The sequence below is a fragment of the Falco rusticolus genome, chromosome 3, assembly GCF_015220075.1.
Source record: "Falco rusticolus isolate bFalRus1 chromosome 3, bFalRus1.pri, whole genome shotgun sequence".
NCBI classification, from domain to species: Eukaryota; Metazoa; Chordata; class Aves; order Falconiformes; family Falconidae; genus Falco; species Falco rusticolus.
Genome location: NC_051189.1, coordinates 97,243,735 through 97,266,783, shown reverse-complemented (window position 1 = coordinate 97,266,783; position 23,049 = coordinate 97,243,735). Strand labels below are relative to the sequence as shown.

The following is a 23,049-nucleotide window of genomic DNA, read 5'->3' as shown; positions in this document are numbered from 1 at the left end:
CTTTACTCCTGGCTCCGTGTTGCCTGTGCGGGCTTTTGGTCCGGCTCGGGATGGCTTGTCTTAGGCAGACTCGGACAATGTGCCAGGCGACCCTCATGTGCAAAAAATGTTCTCGTACTGCTCCCAAAAGCGCGGCTGTTCCAGCCCCATGCAGGGTCTAGCGGAGCAAACAGGTTCTGAAGAACACCTGGCTTACCTGAGAGCCTCTTTGGAACCCTTTTTAGTCACCAAAGGTTGCTAACCCATTCTACGACATCTATTTTACTTACCGCTTCAATGCATGCTATCAGTGCTATTAAAAATGCTGAATTTTATGATACGTTGGTTCTGATAAAAGAAGTACCAAGAGCATTAAACCAGGGTTACAAAACAGGGTGAGGGGGAAAAAAAAAGTTGAAGATGAATCTTTGGTTTTGTTTGTGCCGAGTGGGTATTTGGTGGGCTTAACCCCTAAGCAAACCGGCACCTTCACACTCTAGCGTTCGCGTCATTTGAAACTCCCTGAGTCTCTATAAAACAAGGCACACCTTGTCAGACACCGCGAGCTCCCTAGGCTTTTCCCAGCTGCGCAGTGAATCAAGGAATTTACCTATGTAAGAATTAGCGAAAGGGTTTCAGCTACCAAAATCGCTCAGTTCGTATTGCCCGGAAAAGCGTGGCTTGAGAAGCTTAAACAGAGGGGAACTGGTAACGGGCAGAACTGAGCAGAACTGCAGCCTGCTCTTTTAATTGTTGCCTCTTTTCCCTGAAAGCTGCCTGTTCTGCTAGTAGTTGGGTTTTTTGGATGCAAAATAACAGCAGTCCCGGGCATCAGGCAGGTCAGAGGAATAGCTGTTACGGGATGGCTGAGAGCGCCAACGGTGTATTACTGAGCATAAATGATCGTGTTATTCCTCTTGGCCTCCACAGGAAAAATGCATTTTTAGGGAGAGAACTTTGAGGTGTTTGTTGGTTCCTCCGCTTACAGTGACCTGCATGCTAATCTGTGTCTGGGCATCCTTCTTTTAATTTTTCTCATTGTCATGACATCTCTCCTATCCTTGTCTTTTCCGCCGAGGAAATTTAATGTTCTGCTTTTGAAAAAAGGGTGTACCTGAAATGTGGCGACACCGAAGTACTTGCATTTTGCTTCATTCTCTTTGTATATGCAGACTTCGCCTATCTTTTCTCTTCATTATGTTTCGCAGTAAAGCATATTAAGAAAAGACAGCATATGAGTTGAGTTTTGAGTTCTTAGCGTACGTGCCATCATGCGTTGCGGATCTCCGTGCAATCGAAGGTTGTGGTTTTGTGCTCTGCTGGTGACTTTGAACGAAAACAGGACGTTGGAACCAACTTGCAGCAGGGCATCCTCTGGGAAAGCCGTTGATTGTGACTGGTAGCATGCGTTTGGGTTAGGTTTTTGAGTTCTTTTTCTGCGGCATTTGTTCACCTAAAGCACATGCGGAAAATCTTCTTTCGTAGTCATTTTGACAGCAAGACCCAATGCAGCAGAGCACTTGGGCACCTGGCTTTCCACTGAAAGGACTGATTTCTATTTAGCATTTATTTCAGTGTGAAGTTAGTGCTGGATGTAAGTTAGACCATAAATACTTCATTTAAATTCAGAATCTGGAAAGCTTTTACTTTTGGTTGTTTTAAAAGGCTACATTTTGCTACATGGAATTCACTCTTGATAACTTTTTATTTTCAAATTTGCTCAAGAACTAATTTGGCTATTTCTGTCCCAGGAAATGAAGAGACGACGTATAGCCAAACCATTTTCAATGGAAAAGTTACTTTATCAGATTGCAACAGCAGAAGCAAAAAAGGAAAACGGACCGACTCTGAGTACAATATCATCACTTCTTGGAGAGCTCAGGTAACGAATTGGGGGCCTGTTGTACCTATTTTGTTTTCATTGGCAGACTCCAGAGGTGGATACGTAAGTCACCCTTTCAGACGCGTGTCTTGCACCTACTTAACCAAGCAAAAGCCTAGCAGAGAGACCTGAAGACAGCCACATGTGGAAGAAGCAGTTTCCTTTGCTGTGTCTGATGTGAGCGTGCCCGTGGTTAGGATGTCTTAACTCTTAAGAATTCCCTGCTTTGGGCACCATCAAAGAATTTAAACTACAGTTTGCCTTGGGTTTTTATTTTGTTGATTCTTGGTGCTGAGAGTCGAGATTTCCTGATGCATTATGTGAACTACGTGGTGCCAAGCGCTTAAATACCTTTCTTTACTTTTTCAGTCTCTTGGCATCACAGTAGCCACTGTCAGCCCATGTCTGTAATGGGTTTTGCACCAGGAACCCTGGTCTTCAGCAGCAAGATAGTTATGCTACAGTTGCAGAAGGTACTTTGTATGCAGAGAGTTGTCTTCATTTAAACCACTGAGTAAGGGAGCAGCTTACGCATGGGTGCTAACACATCTTGCATTAGAACCTGAACACTTTAAAGAAAAAAAAAAATAAATTCCTGCTCCTTTTTCTCTCCAGTGTTAAGGAAACATGTTTAGGGTTTCTCTTAAGATAGGTAAAAAAAGAAAATATAATGTTGCCTGGCTTCCTGTGTAATGATCTTCTCTTTTGTTCCCTACCATGTAGTTGCTACCTATCTTTCAAGTTTGTGACAACTGATACTCGAGATGTCAAGAAAGTTTTGATGAATGGAATCTACAAACTGTATTTAACTAACTAGCATGTTCATTTGGAAAAATTCCAGTGACATATTGAAGGGGAAAAACAGCCCATGTGTTATTTTAGTGTTCAGAAAGAAATACAAAGAGGTGTGCTGACTGCTTTACCTGCAGCTGGTTCCCTATGGGAATCGTCACTTCCAAGTGCTTTTCTTTTTTGTATTTTTTTTTTCCTTGAAGAGGAAAAGTCTGCGAGTGCGAAAGGTGAAACAGAAATGTTGGTGCTTGCTGTTAGACCATCACATCGACCTCTATCAGAGTGGTTCTCAAACTTGTTCTTATGCTTAGGTTGGAATTCTCTGGAGGATATCGGTCCTTCCTGTGGCTGCTTATGTAAAACAAAATCCCAAACAACAAAAGCTGAAAAAACCCAAAGTGGAACGCTACCATATTTTTTTGTCCTTTGTTTTGTTTCGCTTGTTTGTTCTGTGCCTTTTGCTGCCTCCTCTCCTGATCTGCCTTGGTTGCTCAGTTTGCCCATGCCATTTGCTTAGCTTGGCTCTCCACCCATCCTCAGCTGTGTCTGGTGGTGAGCTTTTTTATTGTCCCCTTCCATCGGCTCAGCTCACTCCACACTTGCTGTCTTCCACTCGGCTCCAACCCGACCTGCTCTCCTAATGCTGTGTAGTTCGGCATAGGAAGTGTTGTCCACCTTGCGGACGCCGTGGGCGAAGGGCGGCTGGAGGGCTTAGTCTTTATCCTTAATTGACCTCTTCTTTTTCCCCTGGGTGTACAGCAAGACCTTCGTCTTTTGGCACAATCACTTGCCCTGCTTCCCCTTTCCTGCCTGAAGCACCTCGTGGCAGCAGGTTCTTGGTTCATCTCTGCCTCCTGGTGAAGGTGGCTTTGTCACTCCTGAACAGCAACGGCTCCTCCTCTTCAAGGTGGCTTTTGGCAACTTCGGGAATGTCACCTTAGCTACACCTCCCGACTCTCCACATGGCCCTGAGCAACCATCGACCGACCTCCAGGAAGTACTCGGCAGTCCCCAGGTCTCTGTGGAGCAGTTTGAGAACCACTGCCTTGATACAGCGGTCGCTGTTAAGACCCGGAGATAGCTTTTGCGATTAGGCAGAGTCCCCGTGGTGCTGGCTCTCGCCATGCGTAGGGAACGGCACCAACCACCAACACTCAGGGCTTTGCTGTGTGGAGCTAAGGTTTCAGTGATGAGCGTGGTAAAGGGGTGATTGTACATGGCTTTGCGGTGGTACGAGGCGATGCCGAGGTCTAATTGCATTAAACGTCCACAGGGACACGGAGCTGAGGCAGCGGCGGCAGCTTTACGAGGCAGGTCTCCATTCTTCAGCGCGCTACGGCAGCCACGACAGCAGCAGCATGGGGATGGATGGAAAGAAAAAGCCTCGAAAGTGGTTGCAGTTAGAGACGTCAGAGAGAAGATGTCAGATTTGTCAGCACCTGTGCTATCTGTCCATGGTGAGTAAAATCCTTTGCCACCGCTGGGGTGCTGTCCCCCCTGCTCTGACGTCCCGTGACGGACTAGAAGGGCTGGAGAGACAGCAGGTGCCTACGGAGTTGTCTCGTGCATCCCACATGAGATGCAGAGATGTTGGTTTGGTTTCTGGCGGAACATTCACTGCCTGGGGCAGCGGTGGCAGGAGACAACACCGAGAGTTAGCTTCCCTCCCCCGGTAAGGGATAACCTAGTGGCTCAGCTGCTCTGGGATACCCAGGCTGCCAGCAGTAGTAAGCCCTGGCAGAAATTTCTCGGGATGAGCTAGCAACTCAGATGTGTGCCGCGGGTCTCAGGCGTGCAGGCACAGCCCGTGCTGTGACCATTGCCCTGCGAGCCAACCTGCAGGGTAGATGGATCCCATCTATCTGTCCGTCAAGGTAAGATGCCGTTTGCCAACCTGTCTGCTCAAAAATAGAAGTCTTGCCCATAAATTTTGTCTCTTTTTAGAAGTAACCGCCCACTGGCTTTTAAAGGTGTGCTAACCACCGTGGTGACACTTCCAGGCTTTTAGCTGTATGCAGAACACCTAGAAATACAGCAATTTCATGAAAAATACCAAAGCCCTCCCACGACCTTATGCACCACATAATTCCAAAGTCAGTTATTTAAATTAACATAATACACTGCGTTTGAGTCCATATTCAGTCCTTTTTTCTGTCATCTTTTGGGGTTTTTTTGGCTTTCAATGGAAATGCAGTGTAACTGTTAAATGAGGAGATCTAGCCGCTTCCCTCCCTAGGATAAAATATGCTCGGTCTGTATGTGTCCTCACACCACTGTTTCAGCAGCGCTAGTTTGAAGGAACTTTTAAAATTAGTTTCTTTAAAAAAAAAAAGCAACCAGCCAATCATAAACCTCTTAACTCTGGTCCGTTTGCTCTGGAGTAAGCGTAATCGGGGGCAGGCTTTTCCTTGTCACTCTGAACAGCGGTAAGGGACAAAAAGCAACTCGGATGTCGAATTCCAAGCGGAATGTGTAGGCTTGGCAGGCAGCCAGCTGAGCAAATGTGACCTTGGCTGAACGAGACAGTAGCTGAGGAATCCTGTGGCGAAGCTGCTGATTTTATCCTTATTCGAGACAGCGTTTAAAGTAATGGGATCCGGCTGCTTTCAGGAAACCTTTAGGCTACATTTTAGATACCGATCAAGCTTTACGCACACATCATGATTTGGATTTGGCGTTCGTTACTATTGGTGTGTGGGTTTGGTGTTTTGTTTTGTTTTAAGTATAAATGTTTGCCAACACGAGCACTCAAAAGGGGATACGTAATTTCTTCTTCTTGCACATGGTGAATCATTTCACAGTGCGTACTGCTGCTTGTCTGTGCCTCCTTCCACTAACTTGTAGTAAAGCAGAGGTTTGTAATTCAGACAGTAATTCAACACTGTGCACCTAAAATGGTTACAGTTTGGAGCTTACTGCATTTCTTGATTCCCTACCTCCGTATTTTTATACAGGTTGTACAGGAGAATGAAAATGTTGTCTTCTGCTTGGAGTGTGCCCTGCGGCATGTGGAAAAACAGAAGTCTTGTCGGGGACTGAAAATGATGTACCGTTACGATGAGGTCTGTGCAATACAGCTTTGTGATGCTGCTGAGCTTTGACACTGAAACCTTGGGAGCAGACTTAACGCTGGCTTTGTCCTACCAGGACCTCAGGAGACTGTGCTTGGGGTGTTTTTGGTGTGGGAAGAATGTGCTTTATTATGATCTAAGTAAAAGAAATAGAGGGAGACATGATTACAAAGATGAAACCTGAAGCATAAACTGCATGGATATGTGTTAGGGAACACAGAAGCCATTTAATGCTTTGGGATGGTGTAGAACTTGAGGCTGTACTTTGGTTAATCAGGGTAACTTCTGTATTTTAGGATAACTTCTCTCTGTTGCTAACTGAAAGTGCACGCTGACTTACTCCAGTCCAGCCCGCGCCTTCTTTAAGCAGACTTGTAGAGTACTTGTAGGTGAGAGGTCCGGGAATGGCTTCAGGCCCATGTGATGATGAATGGGCACAGAACTCAAGATGGTCATTTCGGACCGTGCGTGGGCTCTGGGCTAATGCTGCGCTGCAGGACAGCCGAGTAACGCCCCCCTGCCTGCCCAGTCACCTCCACTGCGCCACTGTGCGTGAAGGGAATAGAGACTGGGGGAGCATTTTGCTCTCAGCCTGAACAATGGACAGTGAAGCAGCGGGAGAAATGAGAAAAACAGCTCTTAAGAGATCGGTGCTGCTCTGAGTAGCTTTTTGGGATGGGCTTGTCAGCAGCTCCTGATGTTTGTGCGTAGAGCTGTGGGGGAGAAAACCCAACGGGTCAGAGTCTGAGGAAAATCTTAATTGTAGACTCTGTTCTGGTACCAGGTGCTGTAGGTACAAACAGGTACAACCTACAAAGCCCAGACAAGAGTGAAACTGCCTTTGTAATGTGATAAACACTGAAGAATTTCAGGAAGTTCATCAGAAATTTTAATGTATTCCCCTTATGCTTGAGATTATTCAGGCCCTTACATCCTGTGTTTTCACAGATGTGTTAATTCTACTGCAGTTTTCAAAGCTGCTCCTTCCAGCAGAATCACACACCATAATTATTTTGGCTAGGTTTTATAATTACAAAGTAGATATTTTAGGCTGTGCTGGGAAAGGCAAGACAACCTTTCTTTCGGTATGGGATGATAATGATGACTTTTTTCAAATTTAAAAACCTGTCACAAGGTTTCCACATTTCTGAAAGATACTAACCACACGTGTGGTGGGTATTACGGAATTTTTTTGGAGGGCTGTGGGTGGTGGGGGAGAGAGAACCTGCATGTTCAATGCCGTTTGTAAAATCTATTGAGCTGTTAGGTAGACTTAATTGAGAAGCTCTTTCAGGTTTGCGTGAAAATAACTTCTCGACATTCTTACTAGGATGGGACAGCTGGTTTACAAAAAATACCTCTCTTCCCCCGCCCAAGCCTCAGGATGAGGGGTGGCGTGGCTGGCCAGGCACTTGGGTGTGCAGCTCAGGGCCTCCTGGCGTCTGCCCATCATGGTGCTATGGACCTGCAGCCCCTTCCCCTGTGCGACAGCGAGCCGGCTGGCCCTGTGCCTGGGCTCAGAGCACCGGGACACCCAGGGACCCTAAACAGCGTTAAACAAAAGTAGCATCACTAGGAAAAAAAAAAAAAAAGTGGAATCTTTTTTCTTAATTTTTCAAGAAAGATTTAGTAAATAACAAAAACTGCAAGCAATATTACTGCGGATTTAAATTTATGGCGTTCATAACTTTGTTCAGCAGTGGGATTTAAATTGTATCTGAAGAACGTTTCTGACCCTGGCGAAGCAACCTTGCAGCCCAGCGGCTCTCTTCTCGCTCAGTGGCCAGAGCTCAGAATTCCTGGTTCTGCTGATCGCTGGCTTTTAAGTTTGGTGGGGGAAGCTTCAGCAGGGGCCGCACTTGGACTACACAGTACTTTACTTTTTACAGAACTCCCAGTTTTGAATAATCATTACAGGAGGAAACTTTTGGCATCATTTACAAATACATAGATATCCCCCCCCCCCCGCCCCCTCCCCAGTTAGGTGCTTTCAGTCAAAAAGGCAGCACTACATCTCTGTCCCTCAGAAGTGACTGGAGAAAGAGCAGATGCTAATTTTGTGGTTTTTCTCCCACTTTCCCTACAGGAACAAATCATCAGTCTAGTCAATCAAATCTGTGGAAAAGTATCTGGTAAAAATGGCAGCATTGAGAACTGTATCAGCAAGCCTACACCAAAAAGAGGACCTCGTAAGAGAGCGACAGTTGACGTGCCATCATCTAGGCTTTCATCCTCCAGTTCATCCAAAAGTGCTTCAAGTTAATCCTGAAGATGCCAACACTCTCATTTTGTCAATTTATATATATTTTTTGTAATTATTATACCATAGTTTGGAGTACTTGCTGTAGAATACAAGCTGTCTTTGCACTAGCTCTAAAGAAGATTTTCTTCTGGTTTTAGAGAACTAATTTTGTTTTAGCATTAAACTGTTGAATTTTTTTTTTTTTGTACTTAGAATAGATAGATACAGCAGTCTGATTTTTTTAAACTGCCGTATGTTCACTGTTTTAAAACCGGCAAGGGGCTGATAAAATATTAATTTGTATTGTCCCTATGGCTGAAAAAATAAAAAGCCTTTTTGGTAACTGTGAAAAAAGGCTTTTAACCCATTTTTTGAATAGGTTAAAGTTTGATGTGTTTTATAATTTGTTCTCCAGTCATGTGAGCAGATTTTTCTAGAGAGAAAAGGGATAGGAGACAAAAACTTGAAAGAAATTGCTTTACTTTGGCTGTCTTTTATTCTGTCATGGCAAGATGAGTTTTGTAATTTTTTAAATTGGAGAATACACACTTTCTTTGGGAGGTTATGGCAGCTGAAGATGGACTTTGTTTCCTAACTGTAGGCAAAAGGAGGAGATTTGGAGTATGTTCTCTTTTACCAGCACATCACTATGCATCTGTTTTGAGGGGGAAAAAATAAAAACTTTAAAAAAAAAAAAAAAAAAAAAAAAAAAAAGGAGGAAAAAAGACTGCCTGCCTTGAGGAGTCATGTGAGGGAAAACTGTGCCTGATTTCATTAGGAAATCCATTCTGTTATTTTTTGGTGCTGTTGGCTACTTTATTAAAAACCCTTCAATAGCATCCTTTAAAAAAAAAAAAAAAAAAAAGAAAAAAAGTGATTGAAGCCATAAGTGCTTCTTTTGTCATAGACGTGCAATCTTTCTAACATTCCATTTCCATTCCACTGCTGTTTTCACACCTTTACACAGTCCAGCATTAATTTTTGTTTTGAATTCGTTTCATTATATGATCACATCTAGAGCCACTAGCAGGTCTGCATATTTCTTTTGAATGTGAAAATGCATTTGCTTTCATCTTGTCTATTTTTTCTCTTCATGTTGTAACAAAAAAAAAATCACACCTTTTGTACATATGCCTGTAAATTTTTTTAAATACTTGAGCCTTTTCTTGGGGTGGGGGGAGGGATGGCGAAGAGACAAGATGAAGAAAAGCCTTACGTTTCACTTTCTTCATCGGTTGGATTGGATGCTTACAGGGTTTTTCTTGTAACATTTATAAGTGCTGCTTACATCACTGAACAACAACAAAAAATAATAATGGAGTAGCTGTTGCCCTTTTCTGGTTGTGTGTACAGTATGTGTGGAATAAAAAAGGGAAAATGTTTTCACAAACTGTTTTGTTTCGTAATTGAATTCAACAATACCGTAGCTACCCATATTGCACTGAGCTTGCCAGTGGTGACTGTCAGGAAAGTCCTATAATACAATTTGTTGGTTGTTGTTGCAGAAGACTGAACTGTTTTGGAATATTTAACAATAACATAAACAGAGTCAAGTGTTTTCAAATGTGGTTGTCTGGTTTTTATGGCCTTGCTGTGTACTTTTCCCTCTTGACAGTAAACTTCTGACTATGGCTTACAGTTTGACATTTAATTTATTAGCGCTGCTCTGCTCTCTTTCCTTGTAAGGAAAGACTTCATGTTGTTTATTGCCAGTTTTTTGTTTACTTTCCAGGTTTGTACTACGAGGTTTAATAAAAAAAACAAAACTTTTTTGGACATTTTGTCTGTCTTCTGGAAAGTGAGTGAGTAAGCTCCTTCAAGAAAAATTTCTTTCAATGGATGCCTTGTTAGATAGCGGATACCTCAGTGTCGGTAGTGAGCTTCTATTGCTTTCATTTCCCAGAGAGAGGGGTCAGGGAACGCTTTGTCAGGTAACAGGAGATAAGAGTGAATCCTCCAGGAAACTGGCCACTTGCCAGCTGGCGAGCAGCCGCCTCATTCCCAACCACTAGCTTTGTCAGGGCAGGTCTCTGAAGGGGGTCTGCATCCCAGCTCATCCTTCCTTCTACTTACGCTGTTTGCTTACATTCCTTCCCTCTGTGCATGAGGAGCAGGAGCCAGGAGCCTTCTCAAAGGAGAGCAGATCCCTGCAAACAGAGTGTGAGACTTGACAAGAAACAGGCATTAGACACGTTCAGACCTCAAGATTAGAGAGAAAAATGACTGCAGAAAAAAAAATGGCAGCAAGATGGTGATGGCTCTAGGTCCTATGGCTTATAACATGTACGCACTTAATTTATAATTCATTCAGGTTTATTTCCCTTAAATTGCTGGTTTGCATCAGTGTAGTCAAACAGATTTTACCACGGAAAAGTAAATTACACTGGTGCTCCTTACAAATAACCATATTTTTTTTTCTGAATTAAGTCTCCTCTGTTCACTGTCATGGATAAAATATTTGGGTAATCAAGTAAAAGACATGGTTGGGATAGAAATACTTTATTTTATCTCGAAAGAGGAGTAAGTTTATACAATGCTAAGATATCTGCTCCACGAGGAGTTAACATTTCAGTATGCATCTCTCCTCCTTTTCAGGTTTTTTTTTTCCTTAACACCTACGATAACTAAGTTGGTCCTGAATAAGAAGTGTGAGAGAGAAGACACTGCTGCGTTAGTAGACAAAGGCAGTAGGCAGACAGTAGGTAGTAAAGAGTAGAAAATAACTTTGCGTTTTGGTTTGGATCCTAAATCTTCAGTTGCAGCAGCTGAAAACATGCAAGGAACAATTTGGGTTCGGCATTACACATCAAGTCTAAGTATTTCCAATCAATCAGCCATTTAAAGGTTAGTGGTCAAGGTAACTTGTATCTTTCCCCTTAATTCTCTTATACATAGTATATACAACAGTTTTACTGCTCCCCTGAGCCCCAAGACTACTGTTAAAGTGTGTGTGCTTTAGGCAATTATTTTTTTTTAAAAAACCAACCTCCACATGACTGGCAATTTTGTAAAAAGGCAGTATTACTAAGTAAAAAGATCTGGCTGTTACGCTTGGTTAGCAAATCGTTACACAGGCAAGCTCTTCATTCACTTGTTCATTCATTCAGAAGTCATTCTTAAAGGATATGGTTTTAAGATTCAAATAGTTTGAGAGTCACTTTCATCACTAACATCTGAAGCACCCTTTCTTTCAGTTACAGCAGCAAGAGCAGTGTCCACTTGAACCTCCTCTTCATCAGACTGAACAACTGGAGACTCTCCTTCACTTGCATCTTGGCTGGCAGAATCGGTACAGGTCGATGACAGCGAAGACAGTTTCTGTCGTAATTCAGACTGGCTGGGAACCTGAAGACTTATCTCGTTCACATAGCTGTGGGAGTCCGGCCCTTGGAATTGGAAAAAGAACAAGAAAAATCAAGCTTTGGCTCAAGCAGGTGAATTGAGAAGTCAGTCTATTAACTGAGCTCAGCGCTGGTTACTGAGCTGTATTCGTGTCGGTTTGCAGCTTTTTTGCAGAACATTAAAAAAACCCTCCCCAAACACAAAGCTGCCTTTTGGCTTTTCTGAAGTTGACCTCAAATACGAGCCCCAGGCTGGTTTTAGTCTGTTTCTGGTGGTGTGTCTGTGTCTTGCTCAGTCTAGAATTGCTAACGCTCGAGATCAAGGTAAGATTGCAGGAGCGTCACGTCCTGACTGCTGCGAGACAGAGCTGTCATCCACTTTGCCTGTTAGCCAAGACCACTTAATCCTCCTAACTCTGACTTGATAAAGTCCATTCGGACTTCAGCGTGTGCCAAGAATCGTCACCAACAGGAAAATCCTCCAGCCAAACCCTGTCCAACAGAACACCACAAATAAACCTGGGTGAAATTAAAAATAGTAACAGCAGCTAGGAGACAGGCAATAATAGTAATCTCCATTTTTGACTAAAAATGAAGATGCAGAAGCAAAACAAATTATTGTCCACAGCGGGAAAACATTCCTCTGCTAAAGCTGTACCGTAGCTCAAGTGCACAGGAATGGGACTTTAAGACTATGCTTCCCCCACCGTCCTGGGCAAAAAGATTTCTCAGCAGGTTCAGGGTAATGGTGTTTGCTTGCAGTTTCAGAGTTCAGATTTCAAAATTATCTCGGACCCTCTTCTCTGGACGCTTCCTGGCAGTAAATAAGAAGTTAAAATGGGGAAACATCTAAACACTCTTCTTACGTGATCTGCCATATAAAGTCCTTTTTTCTTTTACTGTACCCAAGCGTTTCTCCACAGTCAGGGCGCCCAGCTTCAGCACTGAGTAACCTTAGTGAGAAAATACTCTTTAAAATCCTTCGTGATTTTATTGAAAAAAAGTTTCAGGAGGGTTGGATGGAAATGAGCTGATCACCACACCTCACCTCTGCTGAGGCTGTTGGCGGAGCCCTTCACACTCCATTGCCCTGTGACTGGTCCCTATAGCCCTGCCAAATATCCAAGTTACATTTTAACAAGAAAACAGTCATAACAGCATCCAGAGCCAGCAGAAGGCTGTTGCACTGGACACTGTTGCTCAGGCAAGTTTCTTGCCCTAACTAGCTGCAATCTTAAACTCTGAACCTCAACACGAACAGCGAGTAGCCTTGTACGTGACATTGGTCTTGCTTCTCTGGGACCCAGGAACACCAGGGGGAAACCTGCCCTCAGCAGGTCTCTGGTTTAATCACAAGTTGATAAGTGACTGGTACAACATCCACAACTCTTTACAGCTGACCAAGCTGCCTGGACTGAAAACACCCCGCCACTGCAACCGGCTGGGCCAGTCTGGCATGACTAGCACGTCGAGAGTTGCTTCTTCAGGTAGTACATGAATTTACACTGAACACAAGTAATCCTAGGATAATGTTTTAAAGGCATTTTGATGTTGTACCCAGCAGCACGCGTTAGATTAATTTACACAATGCACACGGAGGAGGAGTTTTTTGGACTGACGGAGGCAAGTCAATTTTTCAGTATCATGAAATGTTGCAAAACTGATGCCCATAAGCTGGCAACATTTATAGCAAGATGAATTTGAAAACATGTTGATGTCTTGAGCTAATTGTCATTTTTACCAGTTACTAAAATAACTTACCTGTATTCTGTAGTATTCAGTAAAACCTGCGAAATAAATCTTGCCCTGACCAGTTCTCCACTGACACCCAAATGAAGAGTTACCTTTAAGCCATCTCATTTTTCTGAGAATGAAGACTATTGCATGTCTGGATTTACACTAGGGCACCAGGTCCTTACAGCAAGCACAAAACCCCCGTCTAATTCAGCGGGAAATGAATCACCTGGAACCACAACAGCAAGATTCCCAAGACTGCTACGCTCGAGCAGTAGTAACTGTAGAGGAGGATATCTTGCTGCAAGATTTCCTCTGTGTTAAGGTTACAGTGCTAGCACATTGCAGCACTGGTACATTATATTACAGTGTATGTGCATATATAAAAGAAATACATATACACTATCTATACAGACACACTGTAATACATTAATGCAGAAAATAACTGATTTTTTTTTTTCAAAGGCTAGTAAGTTTTACATCTGTTTAGGAAAAAACAACCACACTTAGTAGTTTCTACACTTCCTTAGATAACCCAGTTACACTGTTAAGCCACAAAGCTTCTCGGTCCAACATCTGCCAAAGACTCAGCAAGGGGGAAACAGCCCTAGATTCTGTAATTACTTGCATGCTCAAATGATGATCAACTTTAATAATGCATGGATTGGACGCCTATCCAAAACCAGCCATCTGACTCCCAGTTTTTGCAATAAACCACAAAAAACCTTTAGTAGTCAAGTGTGCCCTGACTACTCACCATAAGCTTTTCGTGTTCATGGCTGGTAATAATCACGTCACACAGGGAGGAAGAAAATTACCCCAGGATATTATTAACAATTTTCTTTACATATCCCAAAATATAGGACAGGATTTAAAGTATACTGTTTCTTCACTCTAAGTACATTTATAAAAATATTTCAACCTGTATTTTCAAAAGAAATCAGAAACACATTAAAGGAGCTTCATCGTCTGCCCCAAGAAAACTCATTTTGGCTCTTTTAGGAAAAGGCATTTTAGTACTGAAGTTTTTAATTAAGAAAACACTCTTCCCTGGTGGATAAGGTAGCCAGTATTACTAATTCCCTGCTTTAAGTTGATCCCTCATCATGCTGCATCTTTGCAAAACGTAAATCTGGTTTTGTTCATCAGAACATGTAAACAAAATTTCGGATTAAGATTAATTTAATCCAATTTAACTAACATTGCTAGCAGTAAGAAGGCTACATGAAAGAACTGCAGTATCAGAGTCACTATTCAGGAGCTTCCAGAACATTGTCATGTTTTAAATTTATATTTATGTATATATATATACACACACATATATGAACTGCTGGGTTAACTATTAATATCTCTCACTGAAGATCCTGCACTATACAACTGGTCTGAATTTACTTGAAAATGCCAAAATTCTGGACAAATTTTAAGAAAGCAGTCTTAAAAATAAAAACCTAATTGCCACAAGTTTTCTGTTTATGTTTGTTAAAATGTCCTCTATTATCTTTATAATAAGAAAAAATGCGCCTTAAAAGCAGTATGTAACACATCACCTAGTCGTACTGTGATAAATATAACATGCAACTTTAGTAACTTGATAAAAAAAAGACAGTCCAGAAATATCAAGTAGTTTTGCAGCAAGCTCTCTTGTACTGCAACTAAGTGTTTTGAAAACCACTAATGAAAACTATTCCATCTACATGAAGTGTAATGTTTTATAAGATAACATCAGACATTACAAATTGGAGCAATTCTGGCAATTTATCGCTTTGTCTCTAAGCACGCTGTCATTACTAGTATCATACCCAGCATGGGAGAAAGCATATTATTGTCTTCTCCTCCTGAGTTTAAAAAGACATCAAGAGCTTCTTGGTCAGACATGTCCATTAGGTCCATCTGTTCCAGCATGTCCACGTTCACCTCCATGGAAGACATACTTCCGATCGGTTCTGCAGTAAAAACAGCGCAATGAGCAAACTGACAATCAGCTACATGAGTTATTACCTATAAAGGCTTCAGGAGCTGCTATAATAGTACGCATTACTAACAATTAAACTAGATCTGGAAGGAGCACACCCACAGGAGCTGCTCAGCAGCAATCTCAACCCAAATCCAAGAGCACTCTGTGCAATCTTTGTTGTGAAACTGATGTCCATTACTGTTTTTGTAAAGCAAAACATTTTTAGCAACAATATTTATAGCAGTAGTGTTATCAGAAATATGCTAGGATGGGGCTCAGGGGCAAAGATTGAAACTTTCCATTTTGCAACACTCCTTTCCAATTCCCTCAACTGAAAGTCTTTTTAGAGAAAAACAAACCCATTTAAGCACACAATCACGAAATGTCAATATACAAGGGACATGGAAATTCATAAATAAGGACTAATGTTCACAGAGAGCAGCCATTCTTCCTCTTTCAGTTAGTCTAATAAATGACAGTAGTATGTAAAACCTAGGCTGATGCCCAATATCTGCTCTCAGCGTGGGAATTTCATATTTATTACTCTGGCAAATCACTTATTATTGTCAATACAATACTGACAATTCACAAGGGGATTAAGTACTTGGATGAGCATCTTCTTCCTTGAACAATAAAACATGCAAACACAAAACAAGTTCAGAGCTACACGGATTTAAGTCCAGTTGCTGCACATGTAACATCAAATATTACCATGAACAGTTTAATGGTTCACCTCAATTTAAGAATTACACTATTGAAAGCCTTCATATATGAACCGAGATGAAATCCCATCATTTGATTGTTTTTTTTCTCAAATATACTACAGCCCTGTAGTTTTGCACGCACTGCAGGATCAAATCTTTCATCAACACGGTTTCTTTGATATACATGGGCTCTGCATTACACTGCCAAGCTGAGGTTCAGAAAATTAGGTACCCCAACCCTCTAACAGAGCCGTGTGTCCAGTACTAGCCACTGACAATGTCCACTTTTAGTCTAAGTGGACTATATATATACAGAAAGCAGGAGATCCAAACGCACTTCCTTCCTAGACGGAAGGAATTTAGACTTACATATCCCACTTCTCAGAAGACTGTTCTAGCAATCAATCTAGAGCATCTTGCAGATGAGCGTTCATAGCACTCACGCAGAGAAATGAAAATCTTGGATGGTATTCTCTGCTCCGAGATCACAGATTATAGCAGAACTGGTCACGGAGCAAGGACAGAATCTCTGCATTTTTTCCTGCCACATGAGTGACACCATCTCCCACTTGCTTTCTTTCTAGTCCTACAGTTCCTGCGTTTTGGCCCAACAGATGGATACTTCCCACACAGAAGTGTCTGTACTCTATGGCATTCTTGTGCTTACTGAGTCAGGAGGTGCCCTACCCGAGTCATCGCATAACGAGAGCACTTAACCTAATCTCCCATGTCCTAATCCTATACTCTGTATGTTACGTAGACAATGGAAATAGCTACCACCTGAGAACTGTTTTGAAATGCAACACTGAGGTTTCCTCTGCACTTCTCAAATTTTTCAGGGGCACCTTCTGCCAGGCGACAATCCCAGGCTTTGGAACTCCAGTGGACAGAAGCGACCCCCTCCACCCATACCTTTAGTGATATGGGTGCACCCTGCAGCTGCAGAGAAAAGCGCTGTTGCAGATGTACTTCAGCGCTTTGCAGTTCCTCAGGCAACGAGCAGAGAGCCTCACTGATTTTCTACGGTATCTAGTTCCCCTGGAACCCAAAGTTTGTTTAACAAGCTTATCTGAAGTTTCAGTTCCACCAAGTTAGAATTTAAGACATGGCAAAGCTTCATCTATAAGCATTAAACCCGCTGCTGACTCTGACCCCTTAGTGCTCTCCAAGCTGTGAGTTTGTGGATTACACAGAAGGTATTTTAAAACTTGCCTCGCCTCTCTGCTATTTGCAAGTATCCTGTAGAAAGGTATTGCTCCATGTCCTGTTGGAAGGCTTCTTCAAAGAACTTCTGACGCTCCTTTAGCTTCATCTGCTGGGTGTGCTCCATATCCAAAACCTTCTGTGCATGTTCAGCATCTAGCTCAGCTGAGTGTAAAACAAACAAACAAATAAAATGCTACATGTATGTCCCCCTGACTCTCAGCATTTAAAATCTACTGAACCAGTTCAATACTGACAGATTCTTACTACAGACTGTTAACACCAGCTGTTACAAAAGAAGGCTTCTGCGCTTTGCAACTATATTTTAAAACCGAAAGGACAAGAATACTATATTAGGCAGCATAACCTTCACATTAAAGTAATGTCATAACTATTCATCTTGAGGCAAGATGCAGATTTCCTGAACTGTACAAGTGCCAACATCTGAAAGATCTGTCCATCGACATTCAGGATTTCAGAATTCTGCCAAAAAAGCTATCAGATAATGATGCTCCTGCTTTCATATGTACCCCAGACACACAAAAGCAATATTTTTAATTTGAATGTTGCATTTCTACCCCACTTCCACCATCAAACAAGTGGAAAGTTATATATGTATGTATGTTTATATGTACATACATATAAATACAAATATATGTGTGGGACATTCTGGTTTTGTTAGCCTTCAGACACACTAGAAAAATCCTTAGAAGACTATCCTGCCTGTAGCGCAGGTAGGAGTGCACAGAAGCTGTGAAGGCAGCCTGAGCCCACAGGAGGCAGGCACACAGTACTGTTCCCTGTGACACCACCACACAGTCACTAACACCAATACAGAGGGTCTTCTCTGAATACAGCAGCAAAGAATGTGCCAGAAGACAGTGATGATACTGGCACCAAAAAAGCGGAGCCAACTGCCAAATTACTAATAGGACACCAAGCAGAAAGGGCCAGCTTGTATCACTTGTACAGACGTACAGTGACAACCGCATTCGCTTGTATGTATCTGTGCTGGGTCTCTGGCAGCTCCTCTTCCCTCCTACAGTGAAAGAACTACCAGACCAAATACCATTAAAGAACTCTTTCCCTCCTGCTTTGCTCCACAGGAGTCACTGACTGGCCAGAAGATGTTGAAAGAAAATGATTGGGCAGTTTAGTGAAGAATAACATCTTCTAGAACAAAAAGACGTGGTAGCTACTGAAGTATTAACTCTAGCCAGACCACTATTAGAATATGCTTTAGGAAAAACCCTGCTTTTTAGGAGGAATATGTAAACTGGAGCCCTTCTTCTCAAAGTTCTCTGTTCATTTTTCTAAGCTGGTCTCATGAGCTCGCCATTTACAATAATAAAAAAAGAATTTGCTAGCTGAGCTGCTGATGGAAAGGATGGGGGTGGTGAGAAGAGCTGCTGGTCTGGTCTGTTCTACCCATTAGAGGAAGCTCCAACAAATACTGCTGGGTAAAAAATGTCCAAGCTTTCACACACCAGACAGACAGAGCTAGACTATGGCACCCATACAGACAAATGCTGAAAGAACGTAAGGTTTTCTAGGACAAGCATAATGTCAGTCTTCCAGGGAAAATGTTATGTTCATGATATTTTACAATAAGGACATTCATTAAAAGCATTTACCATTATGGAGATTATTATCCAAATGAAGAACATGTTTTATTAAGCCAGGCAAAAACATCAGACAGCAGCAATTCACTCTGTTGCCTGCATCAAGGTCACAGAGCAGATACAGAAGCAACTGAGCTGTGATAGCTGCCAAAAGGAGCCGTAAAACTGGACTGACACACCAAATATCCATTAAAACATCAGTACATAAGAATAATTTTTTTCTTAAAGCAGATTTTGTAAGTAAAACATCATTCTATAATAAGGAAAGCATTTTCCTTTAAGCCAACATGTCTTTATTATCAATTACACTGTGGTGTTCAATAACTCAGTGCTCCCTGGAGCAACTCCTTTACTACAGTCCTGAATGATGAGCAATTATTAATAAAATAGTGTATGATGCAGAAATGCTATTCAATTATAATAAAAAAAGCCAAGGGCTCTCACTGACAACAGAAATTTCCTGTCTTTCTCATAATATATTCTGACAGTTTTGCACTCTATAATGGTAGCCCAGGATATTTTTAACCCCAAAACACGGATAACATCTGAGACTGATAGAACTTCTTTCTTAACACTGCACTCTGATTCTTCCTTTTGCTACTTGGCAGTCCTGGGTTAATGGTTGTACTTGATGATCTCAAAAGTCTTTTCCAACCTAAATGATTCTATGATTCTATTGAAATTGTCACTGGCCAAAACTAAATGGTAATAGCTGCCTGCTGTGCTGACACATTCTGAAGAAACTCAAATACGCTAGCTGAAGAATTGTCATAGGCTTGCTCTCCAAAGTCAGTTATAGAGAATTAACATCAAGAGCCCTGCTGCATGATTTCATACTCTGCCAGGTATAATAGAAGTTGCTTGGCTAAGCAAAACCAAACTGCTACATTTCAGGTTTCTGTTTGTTGTCAGAAATGCTAAAGATGGCTAGATGAAGCTAACAGTCAAACATGAAACCACAGAAAATGGGTGTATTGTTTCTTTTACAAAGCTATTCAGAATTACATTTTCCACATCTCAAGTGCAGTTCTACATGTTTATAAAAGCCTGAATAGAACCAGCACCAAAGGACTTCTAAGACAGACAAAAGTATCATCCATATACTATCATACACTGTTCCTGTCCACATATGAATACTTCCCAGGATGCAGACTGAGACCTGACACACTTAAAATACTATCACATTTTCCCTTTCACTATAAAATTGTACCTTTGAATTAGTAACGGCACCTATTTCTCAATCGCACTGCTGTGCGCAGGGACAAAAAAAGACAGACTACACAGAAAATGCTAATTCACAGTTCCATGCAGACTCACTGGAGTTGCCATGATAACCAAATAAAAGGCAACTTCCATTCTACACCAGCTATGACTTAAAAGAACAGAACTAAATGTAGGCAAAGTATTTCTTAAAAACTGGGAACTCGAGTGCTGACATACAGCCTTCTGCACCATCCCCGGGAAGAGCCCCATGGCTAACCCACAGCTCGCCTCCCTTGCAGTCGTGGCACAACCTGCAGCCTGCCTCCTCCAAAGCCCAAGCAAAGAGGCAGCACTCATGCACAAAACCTCACTTTCTCCAACAGTGCTGAGCAACGCGCTCTCCCCAGCCCTGCACTCATCACGCAGGCACTGAAGCACAGCAGCCAATTCTACCCCGCGATCAGTCACCCCAGCCTGATGCAGCCTTTGGGGATGGGCACCCCTACTGAGATGCTACACTGGCCTCGCCTCCTCTAGCCACGTGAGAATTTATCAGGAAATTTCAGGGGACAGCTCTACTTCTCCAAATACCTCAGCATGAGAATAAGCCACAGTCATCATCTGTTTCTGCCCCTGTGGAGCCTGCCTACAGCAGCTAACAGGACCTGGAAAGATGTACCAGCTAATTCCAGCCATTAAAAGGACTGGCCTGTGCTCTTGAAGTTCAATAACAACAAAAAACAGACACACACACAAAACTCAACCAACCAAAAAAACCCCACACCCCCAAAAATCAGTACCTTAAAGCACTGATTTTCCCTACAGACATTTCCACCCCCAGCCTTTTTTTTGTCTGGGAAAAAAACCCCAACCCACCACCACATAGCTGTACAGACAGGCCACAGACTTAGAAATTTAAGACAAGACCAGGAGTATAATATTATTATTTGGCACAACATCCATGTTTGCACATCTCAATTTACATTTCTGATACCCTTCTGCAGCTAGAAGATGCGCTAACCACACACTGTATTCCTAATATGAGATTAAATTAATTAAAGCCAAGACCTCGTGATAGATTTCTTAAAGTCTTTATAAAATATTTTTATTTACAAATTAACTCTATTTCTCAGAACCTCCCCCTTCTGTATCTTAAGTATATTTGAACTTGAACTTGCCAGTAGAAGAATCCGAACTCCAGAGGAATAAATTACAATAGCTTACAACCATATGCCTCAAGTGTAAAGGACACCATTTTCTGGTACCATTCATATGCCTGAGTGACACTTCCCACAAATGAAAATTTTTCCACAGTACCTAAAGTTTCTATCCAACCAACAAAATAAATGTCCATTTTATACTGTAATCTAAAAAAATTTCCAGTTATGCACAACGGATCTCCTGAATGAATAACCCTACAAATAAAACAAATTAGAAGAACGACAAAAAAACCCCCCACAAACACAAACAAACAACAGCAACAAAAAACTAACAGCAACTGAGAACACTGGTTATTTAGATTGCTAACACATCCCTTAGAAGTAAAGTGAAAGTGAAAGATGTCAAGTTGTCCAAAATGGATGGCTTTTTGGTGTTTCATACTGTTACACAATCAGTATACTTTCCTTCAACTAATTTATTATGTTACCTTATAGTTCTTCACGTAAACTAGAATCCGTAAATGTATTTGCTGTAAAGAGGGAAAGATACCGAGTAACCCAAAACCTGAAGCTTAGATAAATGCTCCCTTTTTCCCCCCTTCTATAGTTCGTCTGGCGTTTTGTAGACTCATTCAACTGGACCACAAAATGTACGCAAGTATTCCTCTCAGGTTTTTTGCTTTCACTAAAGATATAAAAGTTTCAAGCAGTTTCAATATTTATGTAGCTGAATTACGATGTTCCTCCTGTACTGGGGGGCTCCAAACTGGCCCCAGCATGTAGACATGCTGAGCAGGCCAGGATAATCCTTTCCCTGGTTCTCCAGCCACGTCCCCGTTCACACAGGTGAGGATGCTGTGGCCTCCCCTGCTGCCAGGCAGCTGCTGGCTGGTACCCAGCTCGCTGCCCACCCACCGCCCCGGGGCCATCCTGCAGAGCTGCTCCCCAGCTGCTCTTGCTGCAGGGGCTCTTCCTTGCCCGGTGCAGGGCTTTGCATTTGTACCTGTTGAACTTCTCCTGTTCTCTATCAGCCCTCTCCTCCAGCCTCTCTGGATCCCTCTGAATGGCAGCCCTGCTCTCACTGTATCGACTGACCCTCCCCATTTGCTGTCATCTGCAAACTCGGTGAGCGTGCCCTCCATCACTTCCTCCAGGGAAGACACTGCTGCTTGTTACCAGCCTCCAGGTCGAGTATGACCCATTAAATGCTACCATCTAAACCAACCAGTCATTTATCCATCTCGTTGCCCATCCATCCGGACCGTAACATCATAATTTGGCTACAAGAATATTGGGTGAGTCTGTCAAAACCTATTAGTAAGCTGGCTATTCACTAAAGAACCGAAAGCATTCACAAATCAGAACAATAAAACCATAAAAACAGAAAGCAGAAGATGTATTAGTAAGCTGGCTATTCACTAAATAACTGAAAGCCTTCAAAAATCAGAATAAGAACAGGCAAGGGAAGACCGACAGACAAGTAACATGAGTGCATTATAACTCAGCAACCTATACTTGCCACTGCCTCATTATAGACCCTTTCAAGTAAAAATATCAAAGCAAGACAAGATGCTGGGGAGTGCTTCAAAGGATGCAGTTTTTCCCGAAATATTTGAATTAAATGTTTGAATTATTCTTGACTGAATTTAGAATACATTTTGATAATAAGGGAGGAGGTTCAGCACACTCCTGCATGACATTTTGCTGACAAGTGGGGAAAGACCATTGGCAAAACTTAAAAAAATTCTAAGGTATCTGAATTAGGTGCACAGTCTTTCTTCAAAATAGGAGTGAAAAGAAAACACGTGAAAACGACAAGATATAATTGTTTTTAAACTCTGATTTAACAGCTTATTTACAAAGTACATTTTTTTAAACCAAAGTTATATTCAAATAATTACAGTCAAAAAAACTAAGCCCTGATTCACCGGAACGTGAAGTCAGGATTTCACTGGACTTCACTGATGGAAAGATCATCTCTAGTGGAAAAAATATACATCGTTCCAAATAAGTCTGACATCTCTCAAAAGCATGCATTTTCATGAAGATATATTTTACTAAAATTACAATTATCAATGCTATTTTTATTAAAATATTTCTTCATTTAAAAAAAAACAGTCATTACACATGACTGTATGTATTCCTTGATAATTTCTAACCAG

The 23,049-nt window shown here is 41.9% G+C and overlaps 2 protein-coding genes across 5 annotated transcripts in view; one reads left to right on the top strand and one right to left on the bottom strand.

Annotated features, from left to right (window-relative positions):
- JARID2 (jumonji and AT-rich interaction domain containing 2) overlaps nucleotides 1–9,742 on the top strand; it is a 226,813-nt gene extending 217,071 nt beyond the window's left edge. For 2 of the 3 annotated variants that reach the window (XM_037379184.1, XM_037379183.1), the window contains exons 15-18: nucleotides 1,731–1,861; nucleotides 3,927–4,110; nucleotides 5,608–5,715; nucleotides 7,811–9,742. In XM_037379184.1, coding sequence (XP_037235081.1) covers nucleotides 1,731–1,861; nucleotides 3,927–4,110; nucleotides 5,608–5,715; nucleotides 7,811–7,987 — 600 coding nt within the window. In that variant the 3' untranslated portion in view covers nucleotides 7,988–9,742. The remainder of the gene's footprint in view (nucleotides 1–1,730; nucleotides 1,862–3,926; nucleotides 4,111–5,607; nucleotides 5,716–7,810) is intronic. The other variant, XM_037379185.1, reaches the window with a different exon arrangement.
- A 519-nt stretch (nucleotides 9,743–10,261) lies between these two features.
- Nucleotides 10,262–23,049, bottom strand: part of DTNBP1 (dystrobrevin binding protein 1) — a 72,715-nt gene continuing 59,927 nt past the window's right edge. For both annotated transcript variants that reach the window (XM_037379187.1, XM_037379186.1), the window contains 3 exons: nucleotides 16,912–17,067; nucleotides 14,841–14,984; nucleotides 10,262–11,352 (listed from right to left, as the gene is read on the bottom strand). In XM_037379187.1, the coding sequence (XP_037235084.1) occupies nucleotides 11,105–11,352; nucleotides 14,841–14,984; nucleotides 16,912–17,067 (548 nt within the window). In that variant the 3' untranslated portion in view covers nucleotides 10,262–11,104. The remainder of the gene's footprint in view (nucleotides 11,353–14,840; nucleotides 14,985–16,911; nucleotides 17,068–23,049) is intronic.